Genomic DNA, 24,255 nt, shown 5'->3' on the forward strand with positions numbered 1-24,255 from the left:
TATTCTTATTGCAAAGAACCCACAGGGAGACGGATCACTCTTGCAAGAGGCACTGAGATATTAGCTGAAGGCCATCCGGAAAAGCTTGGTCTTACAGGCCTTATGGAATTGAAGCAAGTCCTACAGAGCCCTGGTCTCCTCTAACAGCTTGTTCCATAGCATAGGAGCCAGAGCTGAAAAAGCCCTTGCTCTAGCTGAAGCCAGCCTGACTTCTTTTGGGCCAGAGGTAGATAAATGATATTGTGAACTTGACCGTAGTGCTCTCTGGGGAATGTACGGGGAAGGGCGGTCCTGCGGGTATGCTGGCCCCTGGCCATGTAGGGCTTTGAAGCGAAGTATCTTGTAAGAACTAGTATCTTGAAGCGAAGCTGGTATGCTATAGGTAGCCAGTGCAGTTGTTGCAATGCCGGTGTTATGTGCTCTCTCCTGGGAAGTTCCAGGAGAATCCTAGCAGCAGCATTTTGCACTAGCTGTAGCTTCCAGATTAGGGTCAAGGGTAGCCCCATGTAGAGAAAATTACAGTAATCCAATCTAGAGGTGACCAAAGCATGGATCACTGTAGCCAGGTTACCGCGGTTGAGGTAGGGAACCAATTGCCTGATCAGCCGCAATTGGTAAAGGGCCAATCTGGCTGTGGCTGCCACCTGAAACTCCATAGATAAAGAGGTATTCAGGAGCACTCCAACCTTCTAACCTCCCGTGCTGGCACCAAAGGGGCCCCATCAAAGGTTGGGAGAAGGAGCCCCACTTCCAGACCGTCACGCCCCAGATACGTGACCTCTGCCTTCACTGAATTCAGTTTCAACCAGCTTTGTCTGATCCAACCAGCCACAGCCTGCAATGCTGGGTCTATTGGCACATCATTAGGCCTACCATCCCACATGATCATGCTTGCCTTGTGGTTCTGTAAAATATGTTAAAATGCTGTATGGATGATGATTATACCACAGTTATTTAGAAACACAAATATTCTCCATCACACATTTCATGCAGAAGCATTGTGTCATGAAAGTATTAAGGGAATCATAACCTTACAAAGACTTATGAAGGTCATATTTTGAGAGATGGGTGATAAATGGAGAGAATATGCAAATGCCTCTGAAAACATTAATTAATGATAATATGTTGCATTTATATCATAATTTGCCTAAGTGCTTGAAGCACTTCATATACATTAACTCAGTAATAACAGAACAACCTCATAAACTAGGCTGTGTGATTATGGCCACATCAGAGCTGGAAGACTGAAGTGGAGAGACAGTAACTTGTTTGGGTCATGCAAGGACATGCCATCACATTGTTTTTGCACAATGACAGCTCTTCTGAGACATCCAAAGCAGTTCTGTAAAATCCCATTTGTGAGTGGAAAACAGAAAACATAGTCTAATCAGAACCTGGAGTATATTAGAAAGATAGAAGCTTAGTCTGTCATACATGACTATGCTGTAGAGTATTATGTAAATAATGAGATAAATTATATCTGTTTTGTTTGGAAGAGCTATTGTTCAGGGGTAGGGCATTTATTTGGCAAGCAGAAGATACCAGTTTCAATCCCAGGAACTTGCAGTAAAATTAATTTGTGTGAAAGACCTCTACTTAAGACCCTAGAGAGATACTGCTAGCGTTAGACAATACTGACCTTGCTGGACCAATGGTCTGATTCAGTAAGAAAGCCACTTTGTGTATTTTACATTTTAATTTTGTATATCAGTGTAATTTATATTTGCAGTACTATTTAAGAGCACTGTCTACAAAATAGGCAAATTAAAGTACTTGCTCTTAAATCAGCTGAGAGATTTACTGATGAACACATGGATATTTATAGCTAGCAATTTTTGAAAGGATGGTGGGACACATATAATTTACTTGTGGTGAATGGAGTGAGGGGTCTATCACAATCTCAGATTATGGCTTGGCCATAACCCATACTATAACCCAGTTAAGCCGATTTAGGGATATTTGTAGTGTTGTGAATTACATATATGTTATTGTCATCACATGTGAGTCTTTTGTTTCAAGCATAAATGGAAAAAAATTAATCATCCTCATGTCTAGTGGTCATATGACTCAGTCCTAACAAACACTTAAGGCAAGAGTACGATGACCTAAATTTCTGTGTTCTATTTTATATGTCGCATGGATCAAGTAACAGTAAATTTAGATTACTTTTCTTATTAATCTCCCAAATAACAACATTATGCTGGTTATGTGTGTCAAATGTCATCAGGTCTCTTTAGACATATGGCAGCCCTAAGAATTAATGTCCTCCAGAACACGCTATTGTTAACAGCCTCACTCACATCTTGGAAACGTATGTTGGTTATTATGTGATTATTCCCCTTACTTACAGCCTCAAGATCATATGTTTTTATTTGGAAATTCAGATAAAAGCATAAAACTAATGTGATGTGGATTTGTCTTCTGCCCAAGTTTTTTCCCCTGATTACAAAAATAAAACTTTTAAGTGGTAAATTGCTGTATGTTGGCAGACATTTTTTACTAATGGGCAGGTGACAATGTCTCAAAAGGACAAAGAACCACTTTTATTTATTTGTATAGAAAATGTATATTGCTTTGAGATGGCTCAGGCTAATACTGCAAAAGCAATACAATAAAATTGTAAGAACAGCAACCAATGAAATTTTGAATAATAAAAAGCCAGAGTCCTAAAATGTCATACACGTATTCAACAGCTTCTTAATACATATATTTTACTGCCTCCTGAAAAAGGGGGTGGGGCACAGAGTGGAATTTTTCCCTAGGGGAAAAAAATCAAGAGAATTCTGGGGTTTTATGTCTTAGGAGCTTTTCTGTTTCCAAGAGGCAACTGTACGGGTTAAGTGGTTGTACTTTGAGAACTTGTTTTCCAATGTGCAGGTGACAGTGTCCTAAAAGGACAATGTACACCAAAATCTCTGTGCAGTCTACCAAAAGAAAGTACAAGCAAAGTAGTCACTTTTACCAGTTCTTCCTAACTAATCCACACCTGTAACCTCCCCTCCTCCAATTCTACCATTCCCTGCTCTTTTAAAACTCTTTCACAAACGTTTAAAACTCTTTCACAAATGTTCGTTATCCCTAATATTCTTTACACAACACTGATGCGATATAACCTCTCCCTCTTCCCTTTGCTTCACAGATGAAATTCTACCATTTCCAGTAAGTGCATGATTTGGTCCTTACCTACAGTATAAGTTATGCTTATGTACATATACATGAACTTGACCGTAACCATCCTAATTACCCTTGCTTTCCTTCACTTGTCTCTATTATCCCCAGTATCCAAATCAATTCAGATGGCAAACTCCTCTGGACAGGAACCTTTCATTTTCTTGATTCTAAAATGCCATGCATACTAGAGTCCTACATACATAATCCTGTTACCAGGTTGTTGACAATTGCACATACTTGCCAGCTGCTGCTCAAAGCTTTGTTTTTTCCTACATTTTTATTGCTCCATTTTTTTTCAAGGCACCAGTTATTGGAGTTTAGTGGCCTTATATTATGAAGAATTTTATGCACACTGTAAAATATCTCTGAGTAGAAATTCCAAGCATCTGCCACAAATATTTAGCAGAAATAAGTATGTTTTTTATTGTCCTTTCCTACAGCTTGTGATGATGAGTGCACTGGAGTCCTTCTCCGTGACTTGGATCAGCTACACCAGATGGTTTTGAGTGTCAATCTCAGTGGCCCGCTTCAACCCCCATATAAAATGCTGTATTCTTTTGAGAATACAACCCAGGAACTAAAGGTATATTTAAGGTTTGATATACACACTCTGGCACATGAGACCACACAAACACATTATTTTTCAGCATGTGTGATTTTGCTTAGAGTTGAATAAAAGATGGATAAATAAATCAGTTACTTCAGCAATATATCACAATGTTTATGTAATTATTACAATAAACTATTGACCTAGATATGCAACATATTACAATAGTTTCAGTGGATAGCTGTGTTGGTCTGCAGAAGAACAGCTAGATTTGAGTCCAGTAGCACTTTAGAGACCAACAAAATTTTCAGATTAGGAGCCTTCTTGAGATTAATGTTAGAAGTATGTCACTTGGATGGAAGGAAATGGGATTGTATGCACAGATGAAGTTGAAGTATGTACAGTGAATATAAAATGTAAAATAATAGTCCTAACTTCTGATAAAGCATCTGCATTGCATGTCAAAGCAATGGGTATACCTAACACATGCATATATGGTATGCCCTCCTATATGAAAGTTGTTATGCATAGTTTTGAATGGGTCTGCAGTCTGCAGTGACAATCATTAGTATTAAAACAGTCATTGGTTGCTGTTCTTATTCTGTCACTCACGAAATCTGTACTGTAAAATGTTTGATTTCACTCCTTCAGCATTTATTGTCACCACAACGAGCACCAGAGAGACTCCTCCAGTTGGCACAGAAGAACTTGGATACCCTTGTGACAGAAATGGATGAACTTTTAACTAGGGTAAGCTGAGTGGGTAATGAGGGAGAGTTTAAAAAACAATATCATTTGATACCCTACCTCTTTCAAGCTTCACATGTGGGATCCCATGTGAACTCAGGAGAGCAAGGAGAGAGAACACTCATTTCTTCCTCCTTTCAGCAACTCCTCTCCTGTACAGCCAGAAACTGGTACCTGAGACCATCCTTATTAACCCTGCCCCAGTCCCATTTAAAGACAGCATGGCAGGCTATGCATGAATTCTATTTGGCATCAGCATAAGAAGCTGGCAGGACTGTTCCCCACCCCCCATTTCTCCTTTCCCTCAAGCCAGGCTTGAAAGAGTGTTGCTGAGGATTAAGAGCCTGCATGGATGAAAATCAATGAAACATGGGCAGCTTCATTTTGAAGGGGAAATCACGTGGGGCCACTTTTCTTTACCTCATCCATCAGTTGACAGTTGCTGTGGGAAGGTAGAGGTGGTAACATCTTACCACCTACCATCAACTTACAGTGACATTGTTTACAATTCATCCCACTGTTTTGTGACTTGTGCTCAAAGTGTGTGTTGCCTCTGTCATGGCATTACAGAAGAAGGCTAGTCAGATGCACTTTCTTCCAAAAATTTATGAAAAGAAATAACATATTTAAAGGACAGGGTTGTATTTGTATTTATGTAAGACTGGAAAACCAATAACCCCTTGTTAGCATTAGTATTCATATTGTATGTAAGTCTCGAGAACAAACGACCACTGTTAGTATTATCCATCAAACCCCGACAAGCAACATAGCATTAAAAATACAAGGGATGCCTGCAAATGTCTCAGTAATGATTATGTGCATGAAAACCAACTGATGTTATTATTGAAAATAAGAATAATTTATTTTAACTGAGTGAGTGTTCTTTCTAATATGTCATGGTCTCTTTGATACTTTAGAGATGAACCAGAAAAGAAGCTGGGAATCCAAGATCAGATCTTTCCAGCATTTTAAAAATAAAAATAGTAACTGTACAGGCACCAGTTCAGATTGGGCCTGAGCAGAATGAAAAGGGATTTAACTTGTCATGTTTTGCCAATTGACCCTCCACCTTCATAAAAAGGTAAAGGTAGTCTCCTGCGCAAGTACCAGTCCTTTCCGACTCTGGGGTGACGTCACATCATGACATTTTCATGGCAGACTTTTTATGTGGTGATTTGCCATTGCCTTTCCCAGTCATCTACACTTTCCCCTCAGCAAGCTGGGTACTTATTTTACCAACCTCAGAAGGATGGAAGGCTGAGTCAACCTTGAGCCTGCTACCTGAACCCAGCTTCTGACGGGATCAAACTCAGGTCATGAGTAGAGAGTTTGGACTGCAGTACTGCAGCTTACCACTCTGCACCACGGGGCACTCCACCTTCATACACACATGGTAATTATTCCTGGAAAGCATTTTCCTTTTTCCTGTAAGACTAATAACAGCACAAGGGTTGCTGTTTCTATTCTAAAAACTTTGGGATTGTCTGAACACAGATCTCTGAGCATCTCACAGGAGTACATTTGGAAACCAGGTTGGTGGAGTAGGGGTTCAAGATTAGTTAAATCTTGCACAGGGCTTTTTAAAAGCAGGAACACACAGGAATGCAGTTCTGGCTGGTTTGGGGCCAGGGTGTGTGGCCTAATATGCAAATGAGTTCTGGCTGGGCTTTTTCTACAGAAGAGCCCTGTGTAAGCAATGGTAACATCAGAGGGTATGGTATAATATGCAAATGAGTTCCTGCTGGGCTTTTTCTAAAAAACAAAGTCCTGAACTTGTGGAACTATGAGCAGAAGGAGCTTATGGCCAAGGATTTTCCCTGCCTTTCCCCAGCAGTCTTCTGTATGCCACAAAAATCTTTCTGCTGAGGTTTGGGGGACCTTTATGAACAAAGCACCATGGAGCATGGGGGCAGGAAAATAATGTGAAATCACCTTCCCACACTCAGGACATGCAATGGGAAGACAGGAAATCCTCTTGCAGAAGCCTTCTATTTGCATTCCAGTAGGGGTCTATCCTAACTTTAGAAGTAATTAAAAAAAAATAACAGGAATGCAGTGAAATTTAGTTGTACAGAACACAGTTGTACAGAAGCATGTGGTGCCTTCCATAGCTTCCTCACTTTCAACAGGCTGCTTAACTGTAGCTCGTTGAAACCTACCATTTGCTGGATTGCTTCATACTTTAGCTAAAGACAAAATAAGTAGGCATCTGAATTTATTACCCCCAAAGGAAAAGTATACAATACTTGTGGAAAAAAAATAGCCACAATAAATAGACCATGCAAAGGAAATGGATAGAAATCTTGGCTTTTTAACCAATTTAAAATATTCCTCAGTTAATCAATGGGAGCAAGCAAAATTATTGGAACTAATATTCAGTACTCTTGAAGGAAATATTACTGTGGAGGCCACACAGATGCTCAGTAATCTCTAGGCTCTGTGTGTGAATGGTAATTAATGTGCATGAGATTTTAGTCACAAAATTCCTGTTGAAAGAGTGGACAGAAAAATTGGTCAGCTTCTGTGAACAGATAGGATTTTATCAAAGATTTCAGGTTTTCATGGCTGGTAACATCATTAGGGTTTGTAGAATCTTTCGGGATCAAGTGCCGTGTTCTACTGGAGAAAGTTTTCCTTCCAGATTATAGATATGATTTTGTTTTATATTGTTATTTTAAATTATATGGATGTTTTCTTTCTATTAATTGGTTTAGTAAGATGCTAATTCCCCTACTCCAGGTTGTGATTCACCAGCTTGCTTCCTGAATTGGCAGACCGGGCTGCTTACAATATGCCATCTTTCTCCTGAGTGACGACCCCAGCTTTCTATCTCAAGTGCCAAGCTCTCTCCTGACTTGGCAAGCTACTACAGTTGAAATTAGTATACCACTCAGGATATTTTATACACGAGTGTATCCATTATATCTCAGGCCATATCTTGGGGGAGAAGGGGACTGGTCAGACACTATTCTTAGCTGCTTTACATTCAGCTTCCAAATGATATCTGTGTAACTAGAAAACTATATTCCACTGTGTGATAAAGGTTTGGGACTATAAATTATAAGGTATTGGCTGAAGAGTTTTGTATTTCTCTCATGATCCAGATGACAGCAAAATAGAATGATCAATGGCAGTAAAATCCCTTGTGTCAGATGTCACAAGACATACTTTCTTTTTGTTCAGCTTTTTATCAATTATAAATTACTGAAAGAAAATATAGAAAATCCTGTGGTATAGAATCTTGTGACACCTTAAAATGAATTGGTTGTGGTATATGCCTACTTTGTCACATTCAAAGGATTTTTAAATAGGCTATATGTTTTTCCCGCAGTTTATCTTTTTGATTTGTGGGTATTATTTGTCCAGTGGAATAAATCCTGTGCCTCTAACAGATACACAGCAAGACAGAAAATCCTGTATTAAATATCAAATCTTCATTAGGACTTAGAGCCAGTCAAGCAAACTTCATTTAGAAAAGTCTGGGGGTGGGGATGAGGGTAATCTGTTATTAAAAACACTTCTATTTTGTAGGTGGTAAAATCCTCTTGAGATGACACCTTTGTTGTTTGTTATTCTTTTTATTAATAAGACGCCAAACTCTGCTGAAACTGGAATTTCATTAGTTGATCAGATAGTTATATTAATATAAAGTGTGCCACCTAGTGGGCAAGAAATCCAAGTTGAACTGATTTCAATAGAGATGATTGTGTAAGTACATATCGGAGTACTGTGAAAGGTAAAATAATCTGGAAAGGTGGTACCCAGCATAGCAATTAATCTTTTAAATTCAGCTATTTTAACTTTCTACAAAGTGGGGGAAAGTTGTCTTGCCTAATAGGGTTGCCAACTGCCTAGAGAAAAATGTCCATTCCCTTCCCTTTAATAGAGGCTTAATAGAATGTGATCTACCAAGTAATGTTATTTATGTCCATGCCATGAAAAGCTTCAGCTGCCCATTTCCACACATTAAGCCTCTGTTAAAGGAACAGGACATTTTTTCTACAAGCCTGTTAGCAGCACTATTATCAAATGATGAGAAGAAATTTTACCTTTGTTTCCCTGGTTTTCTGAAGGTGCACAGAAATATGGCAAGATTTTGTTTACATATGGGAAGAAAACGCAGATTACCTAGTGATCACATACACATTATTGTAAGCAATCACTTGGCAAATGGTCATCTATTTACCCAGCATTTTAAGCCTCCGTGGGTTGCAGCAACTTATTTCTTTCTCATTCTTCTAAGGAGTCAATTATATGGTATGGAAAATTAAAAGAACAGTTTCTCAAATCATGTCACACCATTTTTTTCTACCTGTGACTAAATAAAGAGACTTTTGTTCAGATGCAGCATAATCCCATTTTGTTCATTCTGTTAACTTCTCTTTGTAAATTTCATAGCCATACAGAACTTTTGCCTTTTTGTGTTCCTAAACTACTGGGAATTGTCTGCATATGCAATGGAAAAACCAAAGGCTATTACTGGTTGTTAGGTACTATCAGAATTGCACCAAGGTAAACGTCTGCATATTCACCATTTGCTTGATTGTACGTATTGTGTTTCAGTGAAGAGGAGTGACTGACTATTGGGAGCAAGCCTTTCCTTCATGTTCCCATTCTGCTCTCTTCAGGGAAAAGTGAATGACTTGAACGAGGAAATCCTGGATTCATTTGAACACAAACTGTCACTGAATCTATCTGATTATATCAACTAGGAACTGGGTTAATATTTAAAAAAAAAATCAGGAGCATTCTAAATTTTAATAAATGCAGGTCCCCCAAGTTTGATTATTCACTTCTTCCAGTGGTGCAGAAAGGAGGAACAAATATGCTAGTGTGTATAGAAACTCTTAAGATTCCCCTGAGATAAAATTTGTCAGGAAACTATGGGATCAGGATGAAGTCTTCATTACTGGTAAGTTGTTTATAGTATCACTATTATAAGAGAACAAAGTTGGAGTCCAGTAGAACATTTAAGACCAACAAAGTTTTATTGAGAATGTAAGCTTTTGTGTGCTAGAAGCACACTTCATCAGACAATGTAATGGGGTTCAGTGAACAGTGCTACATATAGCTTGTGGGCAGTGGTTAAGCATGACCAACTTCATGACCAAGCTTCAGACCAATGTGGCTGCCCACCTGGATCTATCTACTATAAAAGACTCTACAGTATCTACGAAAGTATGATCCACAGAAATGTAGTAATACTCAAGCCATGTTGAAAAGAAAAAAAATGCAATACATAGAAAAAAACACATTTCATAGTTTCAGTGGGACTTCAGTATTTTCACTCTGGATTGTGCACTACATGTTTTGAGAATGATTGTTGTGAACAAAACCAAAGAATAACCTTCTTCACTTATCTCATAGTGTCCTGTTTCACTATGTGTTCCAAGAACCAAGACTAAAGCCTTTGATGCCTCTTTAATGGTAGAAGTAATAAAATGTAATTGTGTACTTGGGGAAAGTGTGTGTCACTTCCAGTATATCTGATCAATAATTCATTGATTGCCTTTTGCTTTAGGTAGAGTTTCCAAGTAGATTCAGACAGCTGAAGTGTCTCCTTGTCATGTTCATTAATTACACTTTTCTTTAATCTGTATCGCCAGGCAACCAAGGTGACAGCGGATGGGGAGCAAACCGGACAGGATGCCGAGAGGACTAATGAGAGAGCAAAGAGGCTTGGACAGTTCATCAAGGGCACCCTTCAGGCTGCAGAAGGTATTGGAGAATGAAAAACATGTCAATAGCTTCTTGCAAAAAGTGGAGCACATTTTATGAAGAACACAAAGCAGCAGCCAAGAGTTCACAAGCTGAAAGGAATCAGTTGATTAAAAAGATGGGCTTTAAATGAGTTCAGTACAAGAAACCACAGACAACTAACCGCAGATGTTCTGCAATCTATGGGGTGTAGTTTGCTACAACTGATGGTGCATTTGCAATTACAAGCACCAAATAGCAAGAAATCAAATGTGTTCCTTCAGGACCATTCAGGTTCTTGAAGACTAGCTATTATGATTAAATAACTAATGGTGACCTTCTGTTTTTCTGTTGTTTATTTTAACGGCAGTAAAAAATTCATTTGTACAAAAACTCCATGTAGTGTTAGTTTTCCACCTGGTGAATTAAGAGTACATTTTTAATTCCTCAAAATGGCTTTGAAAGTACATTACTACTTGCTGTTAATGAACACCTGCTACTTACCAGTTGCATATAATGGCTAGCCATACCTGTGTTTTAAGACTGAGACAGCTATCCTTGTACAAAAATTTTGATTCTGTGAACTTCAAAGTACAGTGGAGAGCTATAACTAGAAGCTATAAATGGAAAACAATAACAAAAAGAGGGATGAAACAGTTGAAGCCAAGTATCTCCTAGATAGTTATGAGTAGAAATATGCTAAAGATTTTCAGTTTATGCCATGCTGCAAGAGCTGTTTATATCACCCTGGTAGCAAAAGATAATAGCATTTGTTTTTACCAATTTGAAGCCAGTGTAAGAATCTACACTGTGTTCAATATGTTCCATACTATTTCCAGGTCACAGGTGGGGAGGCAGAGAAGAGATAGTAATGATTTGTCTGTACCAAGCATGATTGCCAAATTTCCCAATTGATCCCACATTGATCAAGGATCTACTCTGCCTGCTCTTTATTGTATTAATTGACTCTGCAGTAACTTGTCCAGCAGGCCTTCCTTCATTATTTAATTCTAAGATTCAGTGGAACATTAGACCAGTCCAACATTTCATTGTCAAGAGTTCAAAATAAGTTCATCAGCATGTGAAACTGAAGTAATTTTATGTTCATGGGATGTGGAGGAAGGCAAAGGCAGGTCACTTTATCTTGCCTTGAAACTCCATGGGATTGTCATAAATCAGTTGTGATAATGGCAAAAAAAAAGCCCATGTGTTTGTGTTTACATGGTGTTCTTTAGAAACAAGGTACATTAACTTTCTTTAGAAACAAGGTAACATTAACTACTAGCTCAGAAATTTAGCTTCTAAAGATATTAGAGAAGGGACAACCCTGAAAAAGTGACAATAGTAGTAATTCAATCTAGAAATAACAAATCTGATTATTTGTTTTTGTTTACTTGCAGAAGAATCTTCTTAGAACTGGTATTTCTAAACTTTGAGGAATATTAACTTAGCCATTAATTAGATTAATTCTGATGCCTGGTAAGACATTTCCAAGGTTGGAAATAATTATTAAGCATCACAGATATATTCATTCACACTATATATTTGAATCTCCATGTTTTATTGTAACATACTTTTTTTTGCAATTTTCCTCTTAATCAGTAGCTGACACACCTTCTGTGGTACAGCTAATCTTAAATTCAGGCTCTCCAACGTGTTGTTTCTAACACAGTGTACTAACCACACCTTGATTTATGTTTATTGTTTACTGTTGACTTTTTGCTCCACCCTAATCAATGTGCAAGCAGAATTTTCAGTATATCCAAAAATAAGGGTATTGATGCTTTCCCTTTCCAAACAATTCAAAATGTTCCATTGAATATTTGTTTTTAAGCACAGTTTTTATTTTCTGTTGTGTTCTAATCCCAGATTTGAATATTTTGTCAATTTTTTTTATTAGCCTTACACGTCTGTTTCTTTCTTTTATAGCCCTTTACATACAGTATTGAAATGCATGGAGAAGTGGAATCACATACATGGTTCCAGCTCCCAACTTCCACAACTTCAGCTGGACACCTGTTAGTTCTCTTCAGTTATTTGGCTGAACATATGGAGGACTAGCATAGGGTCCATGTGTGCACTTCTTCCTCTGTGTACAATTACTGGTCACAGCACCTCAAAAAGGATATTATAGCACTTGAAAAAGTCCAGAAAAGGGCAACTAGAATGATTAAAGTGTTGGAACACTTTCCATATCAAGAAAGGTTAAAACGCTTGGGGCTCTTTAGCTTGGAGAAACATCAACTGCGGGGTGACATGATAGAGGTTTACAAGATTATGCATAGGATAGAGAAAGCAGAGAAAGAAGTACTTTTCTCCCTTTTCACAATACAAGAACTCGTGGGCATTCAATGAAATTGCTGAGCAGTTGGGTTAGAATGGATAAAAGGAAGAACTTCTTCACCCAAAGGGTGATTAACATGTGGAATACACTGCCACAGGAGGTGGTGGCGACTACAAGCATAGCCAGCTTCAAGAGGGGACTGAATAAAAATATGGAGCAGAGATCCATCAGTGGCTATTAGCCACAATATATTATTAGAATGGTCTGGGGCAGTGATGCTCTGTATTCTTGGTGCTGGCGGGGGGGGGGGCGGGGCAAAGTGGAAGGGCTTCTAGACCCACTTGTGAACCTCCTGATGACACTTGGGGGGGGGGGTTGCCACTGTGTGACACAGAGTGTTGGACTGGATGGGCCATTGGCCTGATCCAACATGGCTTCTCTTACATTCTTATGTTCCTCCTGTTTCTGTGCATTCAAATAACGTGTCCAAGGGCTTATGTCAATCATAGGCAGCACATGAATTGTAATGGAAATGAAACAAAATGAAAATTGGCAGAAACTCAATTCGATTGAATTTAAAATTAATTTTAAAAACATTTTAAACATTGCCAATCAATTTTAAAACAAAATAACTCCGAAGTTTCCGATTCTAATATTTGCTCATCTTGGAGTGGTTCCTCCTTCCCCCTCAGATTCATTTCAGCTGAAGGAATTGCCCCAGTGTTTCTCCTGACCTGCACAGTCCTATCCTTCTCGGTGTTTTGACACACATAAAATATAGCAGTTTGGTTGAGGGAAAGGAGAGAATAGCCTTTTAATGTATCTTGCTGATCCTGTGTTGCCTACCCTTGCCCTAAATACTGCAGGTTGGAACCAGAGGTTCAGTTCTGGTAATGGTGGAGCCTTCCTCCGATGCAAGAAACCTTCCACTAGCAGAACATTCCCATAGTGCTAATGCAAGATGCTTCACACCAAAGGAATGTTCTACCATAACAGAACTTTGGATCCCACCAAGAGTATTTATTTTTATTTTACTTAACCATGCATTTATTTATTTCTCAAATTTATATCCCGCCCTCCCCGCCGAAGCAGGCTCAGGGCAACTAACAACATTCAACTAAAACAATAAAACAGTAAGCAACAATTAAATTTTTTTAACAATAATTCGTACCGATTAAATAATTTTAAAACAATTTAAAATGATTTAAAACAATTTTGGTACTAGCATTGATTCTATTAAATTCAGCAATGTTGGGCATCATATTGTAATTCAACTAAAGGCAAGTTGAAATAGAGCTGTTTTACAGGCCTTGCAGAACTGAGCAAGGTCCCGCAAGGCCCTTGCTTCTTCTGGAAGTTGGTTCCACCAGTGGGGGGCTGCAATTGAGAAGGCTCTTTCTCTGGTAGCATTCAGTCTCGCCTCTCTCGGCCCAGAGATTGACAATAAGTTCTGTGATCCAGATCTAAGTACCCTCTGGGGAACATGTGGGGAAAGACGGTCCCTAAGGTAGACAGGTCCTCGGCCATATAGGGCTTTAAAGGTGATAACCAGCACCTTGTAACGAATCCAGAATACTATTGGCAGCCAGTGCAGTTCCCGCAGCCTTGGCTGTATGTGCTCCCATATCGAGAGACCCAATAATAGCCTGCCTGCCGCATTCTGCACCAACTGCAGTCTCCGGATACGAGACAAGGGCAGCCCCATGTAGAGGGCATTACAGTAGTCTAGTCTCGAGGTGACCGTTGCATGGAACCGTCGCTGCACTCAAGGAAGAGGACCAACTGTCGTGCCCACCTAAGGTGGAAGAAGGGGGATTTCGCAGTGGCTGCTATCTGGGCCTCCATTGCCAATGTGGACTCCAGCAGCACCCCAAGCTTCTGACTTTGGGCGCCGATATCAGTGGTGCCCCATCAAAAGCTGGTAGAGGGATTTCCCTTCCCAGACCACTACGACTCAGGCAAAGGACCTCTGTCTTCATCGGATTCAGCTTCAGACGACTCAGTCTAAGCTATGACTCAGCATGAGAATGGAATGATATAAAAATAAGCTGCAAAATGTTTTTTTTTTCTAATTTCTAGCTGATCATTAATTGAATGCCTTAATTTCTACTATAAATAAAACTCCACTTGAAGAAAGCAATGATATTTAATTGGCTCTTTTTGTTGACATATACTTTATGCCCTTTCTGCAGCTGCAAATGAAACTGCTTTAAAACTGAATGAGACACTTGGAACCCCTGATAAGCCCTTGGATAAAAGTCTTCTGGAATTACAGAGAGAAGTTGATAAAATGATGGCAGAACTCAGAAGAAGAAAACTGCAAGTGCAAGAGGAAGCTGCCCAAGATGAATTAGAGTGAGTACTATATATTGTCTTAACAGAGGGTCTGAGCAGATGGAGAGTTAGGTGCGGCAGTCTCTCAGCTTTAGAAAAGCCGATCCTGGTTAAGACAAGCCACAGCAATCAGACCACACACACTTCTGCACATGCATGGCACGCCCAGGCCAATCAGATGGCTGGGAGCACTCCATGGAAGTACCAGAAGGACTTTGCCACCAGGAAGTTCCTGGTTGCTAATTACTCCACTTCCAGCCTGCCTATCACGAGGTAGGGACTACTGGGCTGCGGGGACCAGATGTGCATATATGAACACACACATTAAATCTGGTGATGGGGGGTGGCTATGACAGACCAAAAACACAAAGTGTGTTGGGGTCCAGTGACACATTATGTTGAAGATTTATGACTGGATCTCCTGGCATTTTCTTTAACATTCAAAAGCTCCTTTGAACTGAAGCCATGGTGCTTGTTAACTCTTCCTTCTCCCACCATGCACACAGTGTTTTCTCAATCAAAATCAGTTTGGCATCTCAAAGTGGATCAGTGGTGATGCTTTTGGAAAGAAGGAAAAACCCTCTCTCCCCCAGCTCTGTAGCCACAATCCAAGTCTCTTTCATACAAACACACTTTGTTGATTTACAGTGTCAAAGAATCCCAAGAGATCGAATCATGATTGTAATGCTTTTGTATCTGGTGAAATCCATATGAGATTTTTGTTCAGTCTGATTAACTGTTACTTCAAGTTCAAGTTCAAGTTTATTTATATCCCGCCCTTCCCACCGAAGTGGCTCAGGGCGGCTCACAACATATAAAAATCTAACATAATTTGAATTTAAAACATCTTACACAATTAAAACAGTAGAATAATAAAACATATAAAACATATAACGGCGGTCCATCAGAACTACACTCAGCTTCCAATGCCAGTTAATTATAAGCCAGCCGGAAGAGGGCTGTCTTACAGGCCCTGTGGAACTGACCAAGGTCCCGCAGGGCCCTCACCTCTTCCGGCAGTTGGTTCCACCAGAAAGGAGCCGTTATGGAGAAGGCCCTGTCCCTGGTGGATTGCAGGCGGGCCTCCTTTGGCCCGGGGATAACAAGCAGATTTTGAGATCCCGATCTCAGTACTCTCTGGGGAACATGTGGGGAGAGATGGCCCCTAAGTCAGTCAGTCACAGTCACATTTTATTTGTATCCCGCCCTCCCCGACCAAGCGGCTCAGGGCGGCTAACAGCAAAAAACTCAATATACATTATACAATAAATAGCATTTAAATACAGTTAATTAAAATCCATAAAATCCTAAAAATATTAGTACATTTAGTGCTATTCCGCTGGCAAGTAGCAAAAGGATTCTATGAACAAAGTTTGAGTCCATTAGCACCTTTAAGACCAACAAAGTTTTGTTTTGGATATAAGCTTTCATGTGCATGCACACTTCTTCAGATACTTCGAAACAGATGTCACCAGACATTACATATAAGTAAAGGATGGGGAGAGTGTTGCCAGGAAGGGCTAATTAGTGTCAAGATGCATAAGTAACTGAGCAATAAATGTAGCTAAGATTGATGAAGGCAATTATTAAAACCTGTGAATAGCAATAAATTAGCATACAGCATAATAAAAGAGTTTACAAATAGATGAGAGAGCTGAATAACATTAGCATGTGTACTGAGATAACAAACCGATATCTCTGTTAAACCCTGGGGTTTCCATTTCCCTGAGGGTTGTGATAACTTGTAACTCAGAAATCTGCCATTCTAGTCTGTTTCTGAAATTCCTTTGCAATGAAACAGCTACTTGAGGGGCCCCATTGAATGTCTTGGATGGTCAAAGTGTTCTCCTACAGGTTTCTCAATTTTGTGAATCTGGATATCAGATTTGTGTCCATTTATCCTTTGATGTAGGGGTTGACCAGTTTGCCCTATGTAGAGAACTGAAGGGCATCATTGGCATTTAATGGCATATATAATGTTGGAAGATGAACAAGTGAATGAGCCTGAGATGGTGTAGTTGATGTTAGGTTCAGTGATTGCGTTGTCTGAGTGTATGTGGCAGCAAAGCTGGCATCTGAGTTTATTGCAGACTCTGGTACCAGTGCCATGTTTAAGGTAACAGTTACCTTTCAGTGCAATGTATTTGAGGAAGTGTGCATAGACACAAAAATGTATACCATGGATAAAACTTCATTAGTTTTAAAGGTGCCATTGGACTCAAACTTTGTTCTACACAACTCTTAGAACTGTACAAGTATACCACTTTGTATTACTTTTATGTTTTGGTTCTGAATCTTTTTGTCCTATTTATTTGCTACTTCTGTTTTTGGTTTCTTTTTAATGCCATTGTGTTACCTAAGCTGGTGGTCTCCAAATTAATTGGTGGAATTAGCAAAATTGGAGACTAGCAAGGAGGGGTAACTAGGGGATCTACACCAATGTTTACAAGTACTGTTTCCTGAGAACTCTCAAGTAAACCAGGCTGTAGTGCAACAGAAAAGGTGTTTTTTTATAAGAGAATATACAGGAAACATACACACAAAGAACACGGGGGAAACACTCACTAACTAAGAGGAAAATAAAAAGGGAGTAACAAAGAGCCCTGTTGCACAGAGTGGTAAGCTGTAGTATTGCAGTCCAAGCTCTGCTCACAACCTGAGTTTGATCGCAGCAGAAGCTGGGTTCAGGTAGCTGGCTCAAGGCTGACTCAGCTTTCCATCCTTCTGAAGTTGGTAAAATGAGTACCCAGGTTGCTGGGGGGGAAGTGTAGATGACTGGGGAAGGAAATGGCAAACCACCCTATTACAAATAGTCTGCCAAGAAAACATTGTGATGTGATGTCACCCTATGGGTTGGTAACGACTCAGTGCTTGCACAGGGAACTACCTTTACCTTTTAACAAGGAAAGTGAATTTGGAAAGGGCAATATTTACAATGTCCTGGAGGTCAGGGTCTATGGAAATCAGTGAGAGAAACAGCCTGCATTTCCCAGAAAGAAGGAGGAAGCCCACAAACAAACTGGTGGGGGTGTGATGTTTGGCACTGAGGGAATGCACACATGTTGCACTAGGCAGTGTGTCCAGTTATAGGAAAAATTACCCCAGGGCAGTCTGACATACCTTGATTGGTTTTATGGGGGTAAAACAATGTTTTGGAAGAGACTTGGTGGCTTTCACATGGATGGATAAAGACCAAAGAAACTCATGACAGTTTGCATGAGTGGGGCTAGGGTTCCTTGATTAGATGAAACTAAGGCTGTGATCAGATGGGCAGCCTGGTGTGGTCTGACTGCACCTCTAATTTGGTCCAGGGTCTTTGGTATGGAAGAGTCATGATCAGACATTGCACTTATCACCAAAGCTCCTCTGTGGCATCAGGCCCACTGCTGCCACTGCCCTCCTGTGGGCCTTCCTCTCTAGCCCTATGCATCTGCCTTGTCTCTCTTTACTGCCCTGCTCTCTCCACTGCTGGACTTGAGCAGAACTGGCCACTTCACCTACCAGGCCCCGCTGAGTCTGGCACTCAGCCTTTCACTAGCAACATCATCATTGGCTGCAGCCTCAGCCCTATCACCAGCAGCTGCACCTCCGTGTCCACTGTCCTGCTCGTCCTTGCCTGTTCATTCCTGGGCTCACATAAGCGGTTTTAAACAAGTCTTGGGTGAATAACCACTTATGCATTCATCAGGTTAAAAATGGTGGCAAAAGAGGAAATAAAAGATCAGACATCCCAAAAGGCTTCACCCTGCAAGAGAGTAATCAGACACGCACAGAAATGTTTATAATACCAGACTTTCTATGGTGTCTAGTAAGTCAGGAATGAGCACAGGAGGCTGATGGCTGCAGGATGGGAGCCAGATGTTGCTGTCTGATTGAGCACTTTAAATCCATTCGGAAGGAGCAAGGACAATGGATCAAAATGCTTGTCTGATCACACCCTTAAACTGTTAAAGTTTTCTGATGACCCTTGACTGTAGGATGGGAGAGGCTATCAAACTTATATAAATAACCCATAAATTAAGGTGAATTAAGAAGAGGCAGGGTGCATATAGGGTAAAGTCCAGGTGTGGGGAGGGGTTCTCAGGAAACCCATTGATGAGTGTCCCACCTCAGGACTCGGCTGAGGGGGGGTTGGCTCACCAGTGGCCGCCCCCCCCATCAGGGTCGCTCCCCCCACAGGACCCCCCCCAGCCGAGCCCTGCACAGCCCGGGGAGGGAACGGGGAGAAAGGGGTGTGGTGCAAAGGGGAATAAAAGGAAGCCAGTCTGAAAGGTTGAGGAAGAGAGAGGCGAATGAGATGGGGAGGCTGCCCAATACACACAGAGAGAGTAAGAGAGTCTCCACGGTTGAGCCGGGGAAATGAGTGTCAGAAGGGTGAAGCAACCCAACCTCCACCCATTCTGAGACCTTCACAGCTGGCGATGAGGCCCGCCCGGAGGGCTGGCCGCCAGAGGACCCCCCCAGGGGGCAACAGGGGTGTGACAACAAGATAAAGCATATCTTTTGGGCTGGGAAGAAAAGCTATTAGCAAGCCAGTACCCTAGTTTATCCTCCAAAAATACTTTCCCAGGCTAGTCTCTGGCCAGCATTCATTTTGTTCGTCCCAACTCTATTTCGTTTCCACTTTCAGGCCAGGCTGTACAGTACACAAATGATTTGGTGTGGAGGTAATATTAATGAGGGGTGTCTGGTTTCAAACTTCCCTTCTGTGGGATGGGTCTGGCTGCTGTGCCATTTTTACAGCATTTTTGTATTACAGACTATTTTATACCATTTTTAGGTACAGATACCAGGCATCCATTGTAATGTAAATGTGACTATCATTTTTTTTTTAATGATCAGTAAAGTCAATATTTCTTTGGGTTTTTGGGGGGGGTGGAAATGTTTTTGATTAAGAGAAAGACAGCCACAACTTTGTACTGTGCTCCACAACTACAGCTTTCAAATTTGAACAAAACTAGTTATGGAATTTGCAACATTCTTTATACTGTTCAACTTATTTCAAATAGGAGGAAAAATATGTAAAGTAAAAGGGGGCAGAATGAATTAGCAAGAATGATGGCCCGGGGTGGACTTGAATTAAAGGAAATGTTGATTACTGAAGAATTGCCTTGATATTCAGAAATGTTTTCCTTTAAAAAATAAGCAAAAAATCCTGAGTTATTACAATTTGCCATGGGTTATTTCCAAGGGTCACTTTATATAGGAGCATTAATTTTAGCTCTCTGTATTTCTGTATCAAAATAAATAAATGACAGGATACTTGAGCATGTGAAAATGAACAAAAGCTAGACTAAAAATCCAGCATTATAAATCACTAACGTATTATATTTTCAATCCAGACTTATAACTCTAAAATATTACAGTTTACAAATGCCTGTACTAATAAATTCCTATAGATGACTATATAGAGGATTTGCTCTCTTGTTTTATAGGCACACACATGAAAGAGCATAAATCTAAAGTGGAAGTCTGTATTTCAAAGACTGTACTACTGTCATTAATCATGCTGGTATCACAAAAACATTCATACAAACAATAAAATAAGCAGAGTAATAAAGCCTTATGATACATGAGGAATAATAGACAGGAATGAACATAGAAAAATAGGGAAATGTTTTATCTTTAGGGTGAGATTGCAATTTGGAATACCCTCCAGCACAAGACTGTGGCCTTGTTTGGATGAAGAAACTAAGTACCCCAGTTTAGCCTAGTCTTGTCAGAGCTTGAGAGCTAAATCAGAACTTGGATAGGAGATCACCATGGAAGACTGGGGTTGCAATGCAAAGAAAGGCAGTGGCAAACCACCTCTTCTCCTCTCTTGCTTGGAATGCTCCCATTAGGCTTGCCAATCCCCAGGTCCCAGCGGGGGTTCTTCCACTTTCCCAGACTGCTTTCCACCCCCAAAGCCACCATGTGACTATCACCCTCCGGAGGCTCCAGTCTCCAATTGGAAAGGCTTCCTCCTGGGATGGGGTGTCTGTGTTACTTGGAAGAAGTTGGCTGCAACTCATGAGTACAGAGGCCAATCCCCCTTCAGTGTCACCAGAAACGGGGTGGTGGGGGGGGAAGGAATGTCTGCTGAGCACTTCATTGTTCCCTATGTGGAGATCGATTCTCATAGGGTATAATGGGGAATAGATCTGGAGGTTTTGGGGGCTGTGGGGGAGCTGTTGTTTGAGGTAGAGGCACCAAATTTTTAGTATAGTATCTAGTGCCTCTCCCCAAAGTACCCCCCAAGTTTCAAAATGATTGGACCAGGGGGTCCAATTCTATGAGCCCCAAAAGAAGGTGCCCCTATCCTTCATTATTTCCTATGGAAGGAAGACATTTAAAAAGGTGTGTCATCCCTTTAAATGTGATGGCCAAAACTCCCTTGGAGTTTAATTATGCTTATCACACCCTTGTTCCTGGCTCTGCCCCAATGTCTCCTGGCTCCACCCCCAAAGTCTCCTGGCTCCACCCCCAAAGTCCCCAGATATTTCTTGAATTGGACTTGGCAACCCTAGCTCCCATGGATAGAGTTGCCATGAGTTGGTTGCAACTCAGCATGTTCTTCTTTGAAGCAAAATTCACATAACTTCTAACTTTGAAATAACTGTGTAATGACATACTAAAACTGAACCAGAAAAAAGTTCATATGATAAGTGTACTTCTTAAAATGTTGCTTTTATATGCAAAATAATTCATACTTTCAAGAGAATATCCTTATTGTTCCATACTTAATTGTTGAAGAGATTTTGAAGATCCCCCACCAATAAAATTGTGATTTTTTTGCTAGGTTTTATGTGATTTGTACTGTTATATGCAAACAACACCTAACCAGGCCTTTACTACCTGTAAAAGGCTGCATTGAAAAAGCCAAAAGGATAGAAATGAGTGATATTCTTCAGCAGTAACAGAAAACAAGTGGCTCAAGCACTTTGCATATGATGTGAGCTACACCTTTGAGAGAGCAGCACCACCTAAGCACCACGGGAGAGCTCCTCACTGTCTCTGCTGTGGTTGGCTTCTCTTGCAGCCCAGTTTAAACAGGGCAGCAGGAGAGGGCAGCCCAGCCTGGATTGACTGTGCCCAGAGGAAACAATTGCTCCCCACTGGTGGAGCTCAGTGCTATCTTCTCCTGCAGCTCAGTTTAAACCAGGCTGCAGGAGAAGCCAAGCCAACCCCAGGATGGGACTGGTATTTTTCTCAGGTCTATTGGATCTGAAAAATCCTGAATCTTAATACCATACTGGTACTTGGATCTGGGATTTTTTGAGAATCCTGAATTTTTGGGGGGTGGGGGTGGGGGGTGGGGATCCAATAGACCTAAACTGAAAAATACTGGTAAAGAAAAACTGCACACCCCTACTTCTGAATGCTTGGAGTTTGAGGATCTTAATGGAGCATCTTCAAAACAAATCATCTTGAGCATAGAACTATCAAATTGTTAATGGGACATATCTTTAAGAATTTGATACTCCCTATTATGTTGTGATGTGTCCTAATCATGACAAAAATGAAGTCCGTTTTAAATGGGTAGTATGAACACATGGAGTAAAGAATGTGCAGTATGTTAACAATAGTTTCTATTCTGTTACAGAGAGGCAGAAGCCCTCTTGAAGAGAGTGAGTAAATTGTTTGGAGAGCCAAGGAAGAAAACAGAAGAGCTCAAGAATGAAGTCAGAGACAAGCTGGCAGACTACCAAGAGAAAGCTAACGATGCTCTGGACCTGCTGAGAGAAGCAACCAATAAAATTAGAGAGGCAGATAGATTGTCTGCAATCAACCAAGGAAACATGACTGCGGTGGATGTAAGTGAATGGTCAACAGTTTGTCAGTTTATCTTCCTGTTTACCTAAAGGTTTTTTCCCCACCATATGTACATTCAGGAAAAAGAAGAGGCTATGCTAAATGCATATACAAGTTATTGCTATGGATATTGTCTTACATTCATTGTCATCTTCCATTTAGGTAAATACTGGACATAGTTAGAGTGGATATGCACTTAACCATGGCTAAAATAGTTTTCTTTGTTGTCTCAGTGTATCACATGAATTAGTCAACATTCAAGCCTGCACAGAGTGTCACTTGGAAATTTCTAGTGCTAAGCTTAATTTTTCCCCCCTGGCATTGACTATACCACTTTTGAAGTAACAGACAGAATACTCATTTCCCAGGTGGGTGGAAACATCTTTCTGCTCAGTTCTTCATTGACAGCAGCAGCATTGTGAAGGATCTTCTCAATCAGAGCGTAAGCTACACTCTTGGACCTTTGCTTTCTGATCTCTGCCTGTTTTAATTTTTTCTTTTCAGTTTTCCCTTTTGCACAGGTTTCTTATCAGTTCTTTACAATTTTGACCCTGAACTCAATCTGTTTTTAGATTTAGACAAGTGCACCTTTAAGACCAACTACATTTTATTTAGAATGTAAGCTTTTGTATGCTCTTAAGCAGAATTCATCAGAGCATATGAAAGCTTACATTCTAAAAAAAACTTAGTTGGTCTTAAAGGTGCACTTGTCTACTGCTTTGTTCTATTGCTTCAGACCAACATGGTTGCCTACTGGGATCTGTTTTTAGAGTTGTTCTGTTAACAGCCCTCAAGACTATCTCAGCATTGACTGAAATGTCGTGTTAACTTATTCAAGGACAGATGAACATTCTTTGTTGTCTTTTTTGGTCTGAGAGAGGTTCAAATAATACATCTTCCTCCAGGACGTCTTGTTGGCAATGATCTTGGAATAATTTGCTTGAGTCCCACTATGCTTCTTAGGATTCTTCCTCCATTAGAATTTTGAATCTTCACTAGGGCCACAGAGATACTTATTGTGATGCTGATTGTAACTCTTCAGATACTTACTGAAAATGCAATCTGTACTTCCTGCTCCCATTCACTCCATCAAACATATTCACTCGATTGCTCCTATGATCAGAGATCAGCAGATCGGGACAGATGCTTGGTCCATTGTTCCTATCAACTTTGGATCAGTACTATAGCAAGAACCTCCTTGAGACTGACTGCTACACTACTCTTTACATGCCTCTTTTCATGACTTGCTGGCCCATGCAGATTTGTGTTCCACCACCCATTCTCAATCTCACCTTCAGGCCTCAGACTCCAGTGGGCCAATCCAAGCCCTTCATATTGATTTTGGAATCACTGGGAATGATTCCAAAACCACTTTGTTGGTGAATAGACACAGCCAGCTGGTGTCAGACATGAATCTGAAGCTTTGTCAGACATGTCAGCATTAGAAGCATCATTTTCTTCCTTGTCCAAAGAACAGTGAGAAGGAACCAATGAAGGACCTGGAGGCTGGGCATGGGAGGCCCCATAGACAGACATAACCTACTCAGAGGTTACTGCAGCTTGTGTACCCTTTTTGCAGCTTGGGCACTGATCACTGTGGCCACAGATGCATCTGCATGGAAATGGGCTACATATTACTGAAACCAAATCAGACTTGATCAAATTAGAAATCTCAAACCCA

The 24,255-nt window shown here is 40.5% G+C and overlaps 1 protein-coding gene across 8 annotated transcripts in view; it reads left to right on the forward strand.

Annotated features, from left to right (window-relative positions):
- Window positions 1-24,255, forward strand: part of LAMA2 (laminin subunit alpha 2) — a 900,941-nt gene that overhangs the window by 713,084 nt on the left and 163,602 nt on the right. For all 8 annotated transcript variants that reach the window (XM_060239150.1, XM_060239173.1, XM_060239164.1 and 5 more), the window contains 5 exons: window positions 3,612-3,754; window positions 4,370-4,468; window positions 10,072-10,183; window positions 14,639-14,801; window positions 22,366-22,576. In XM_060239150.1, the coding sequence (XP_060095133.1) occupies window positions 3,612-3,754; window positions 4,370-4,468; window positions 10,072-10,183; window positions 14,639-14,801; window positions 22,366-22,576 (728 nt within the window). The remainder of the gene's footprint in view (window positions 1-3,611; window positions 3,755-4,369; window positions 4,469-10,071; window positions 10,184-14,638; window positions 14,802-22,365; window positions 22,577-24,255) is intronic.

The sequence above is a fragment of the Heteronotia binoei genome, chromosome 1 (genome assembly GCF_032191835.1).
Source record: "Heteronotia binoei isolate CCM8104 ecotype False Entrance Well chromosome 1, APGP_CSIRO_Hbin_v1, whole genome shotgun sequence".
In the NCBI taxonomy this organism is placed as follows: Eukaryota; Metazoa; Chordata; class Lepidosauria; order Squamata; family Gekkonidae; genus Heteronotia; species Heteronotia binoei.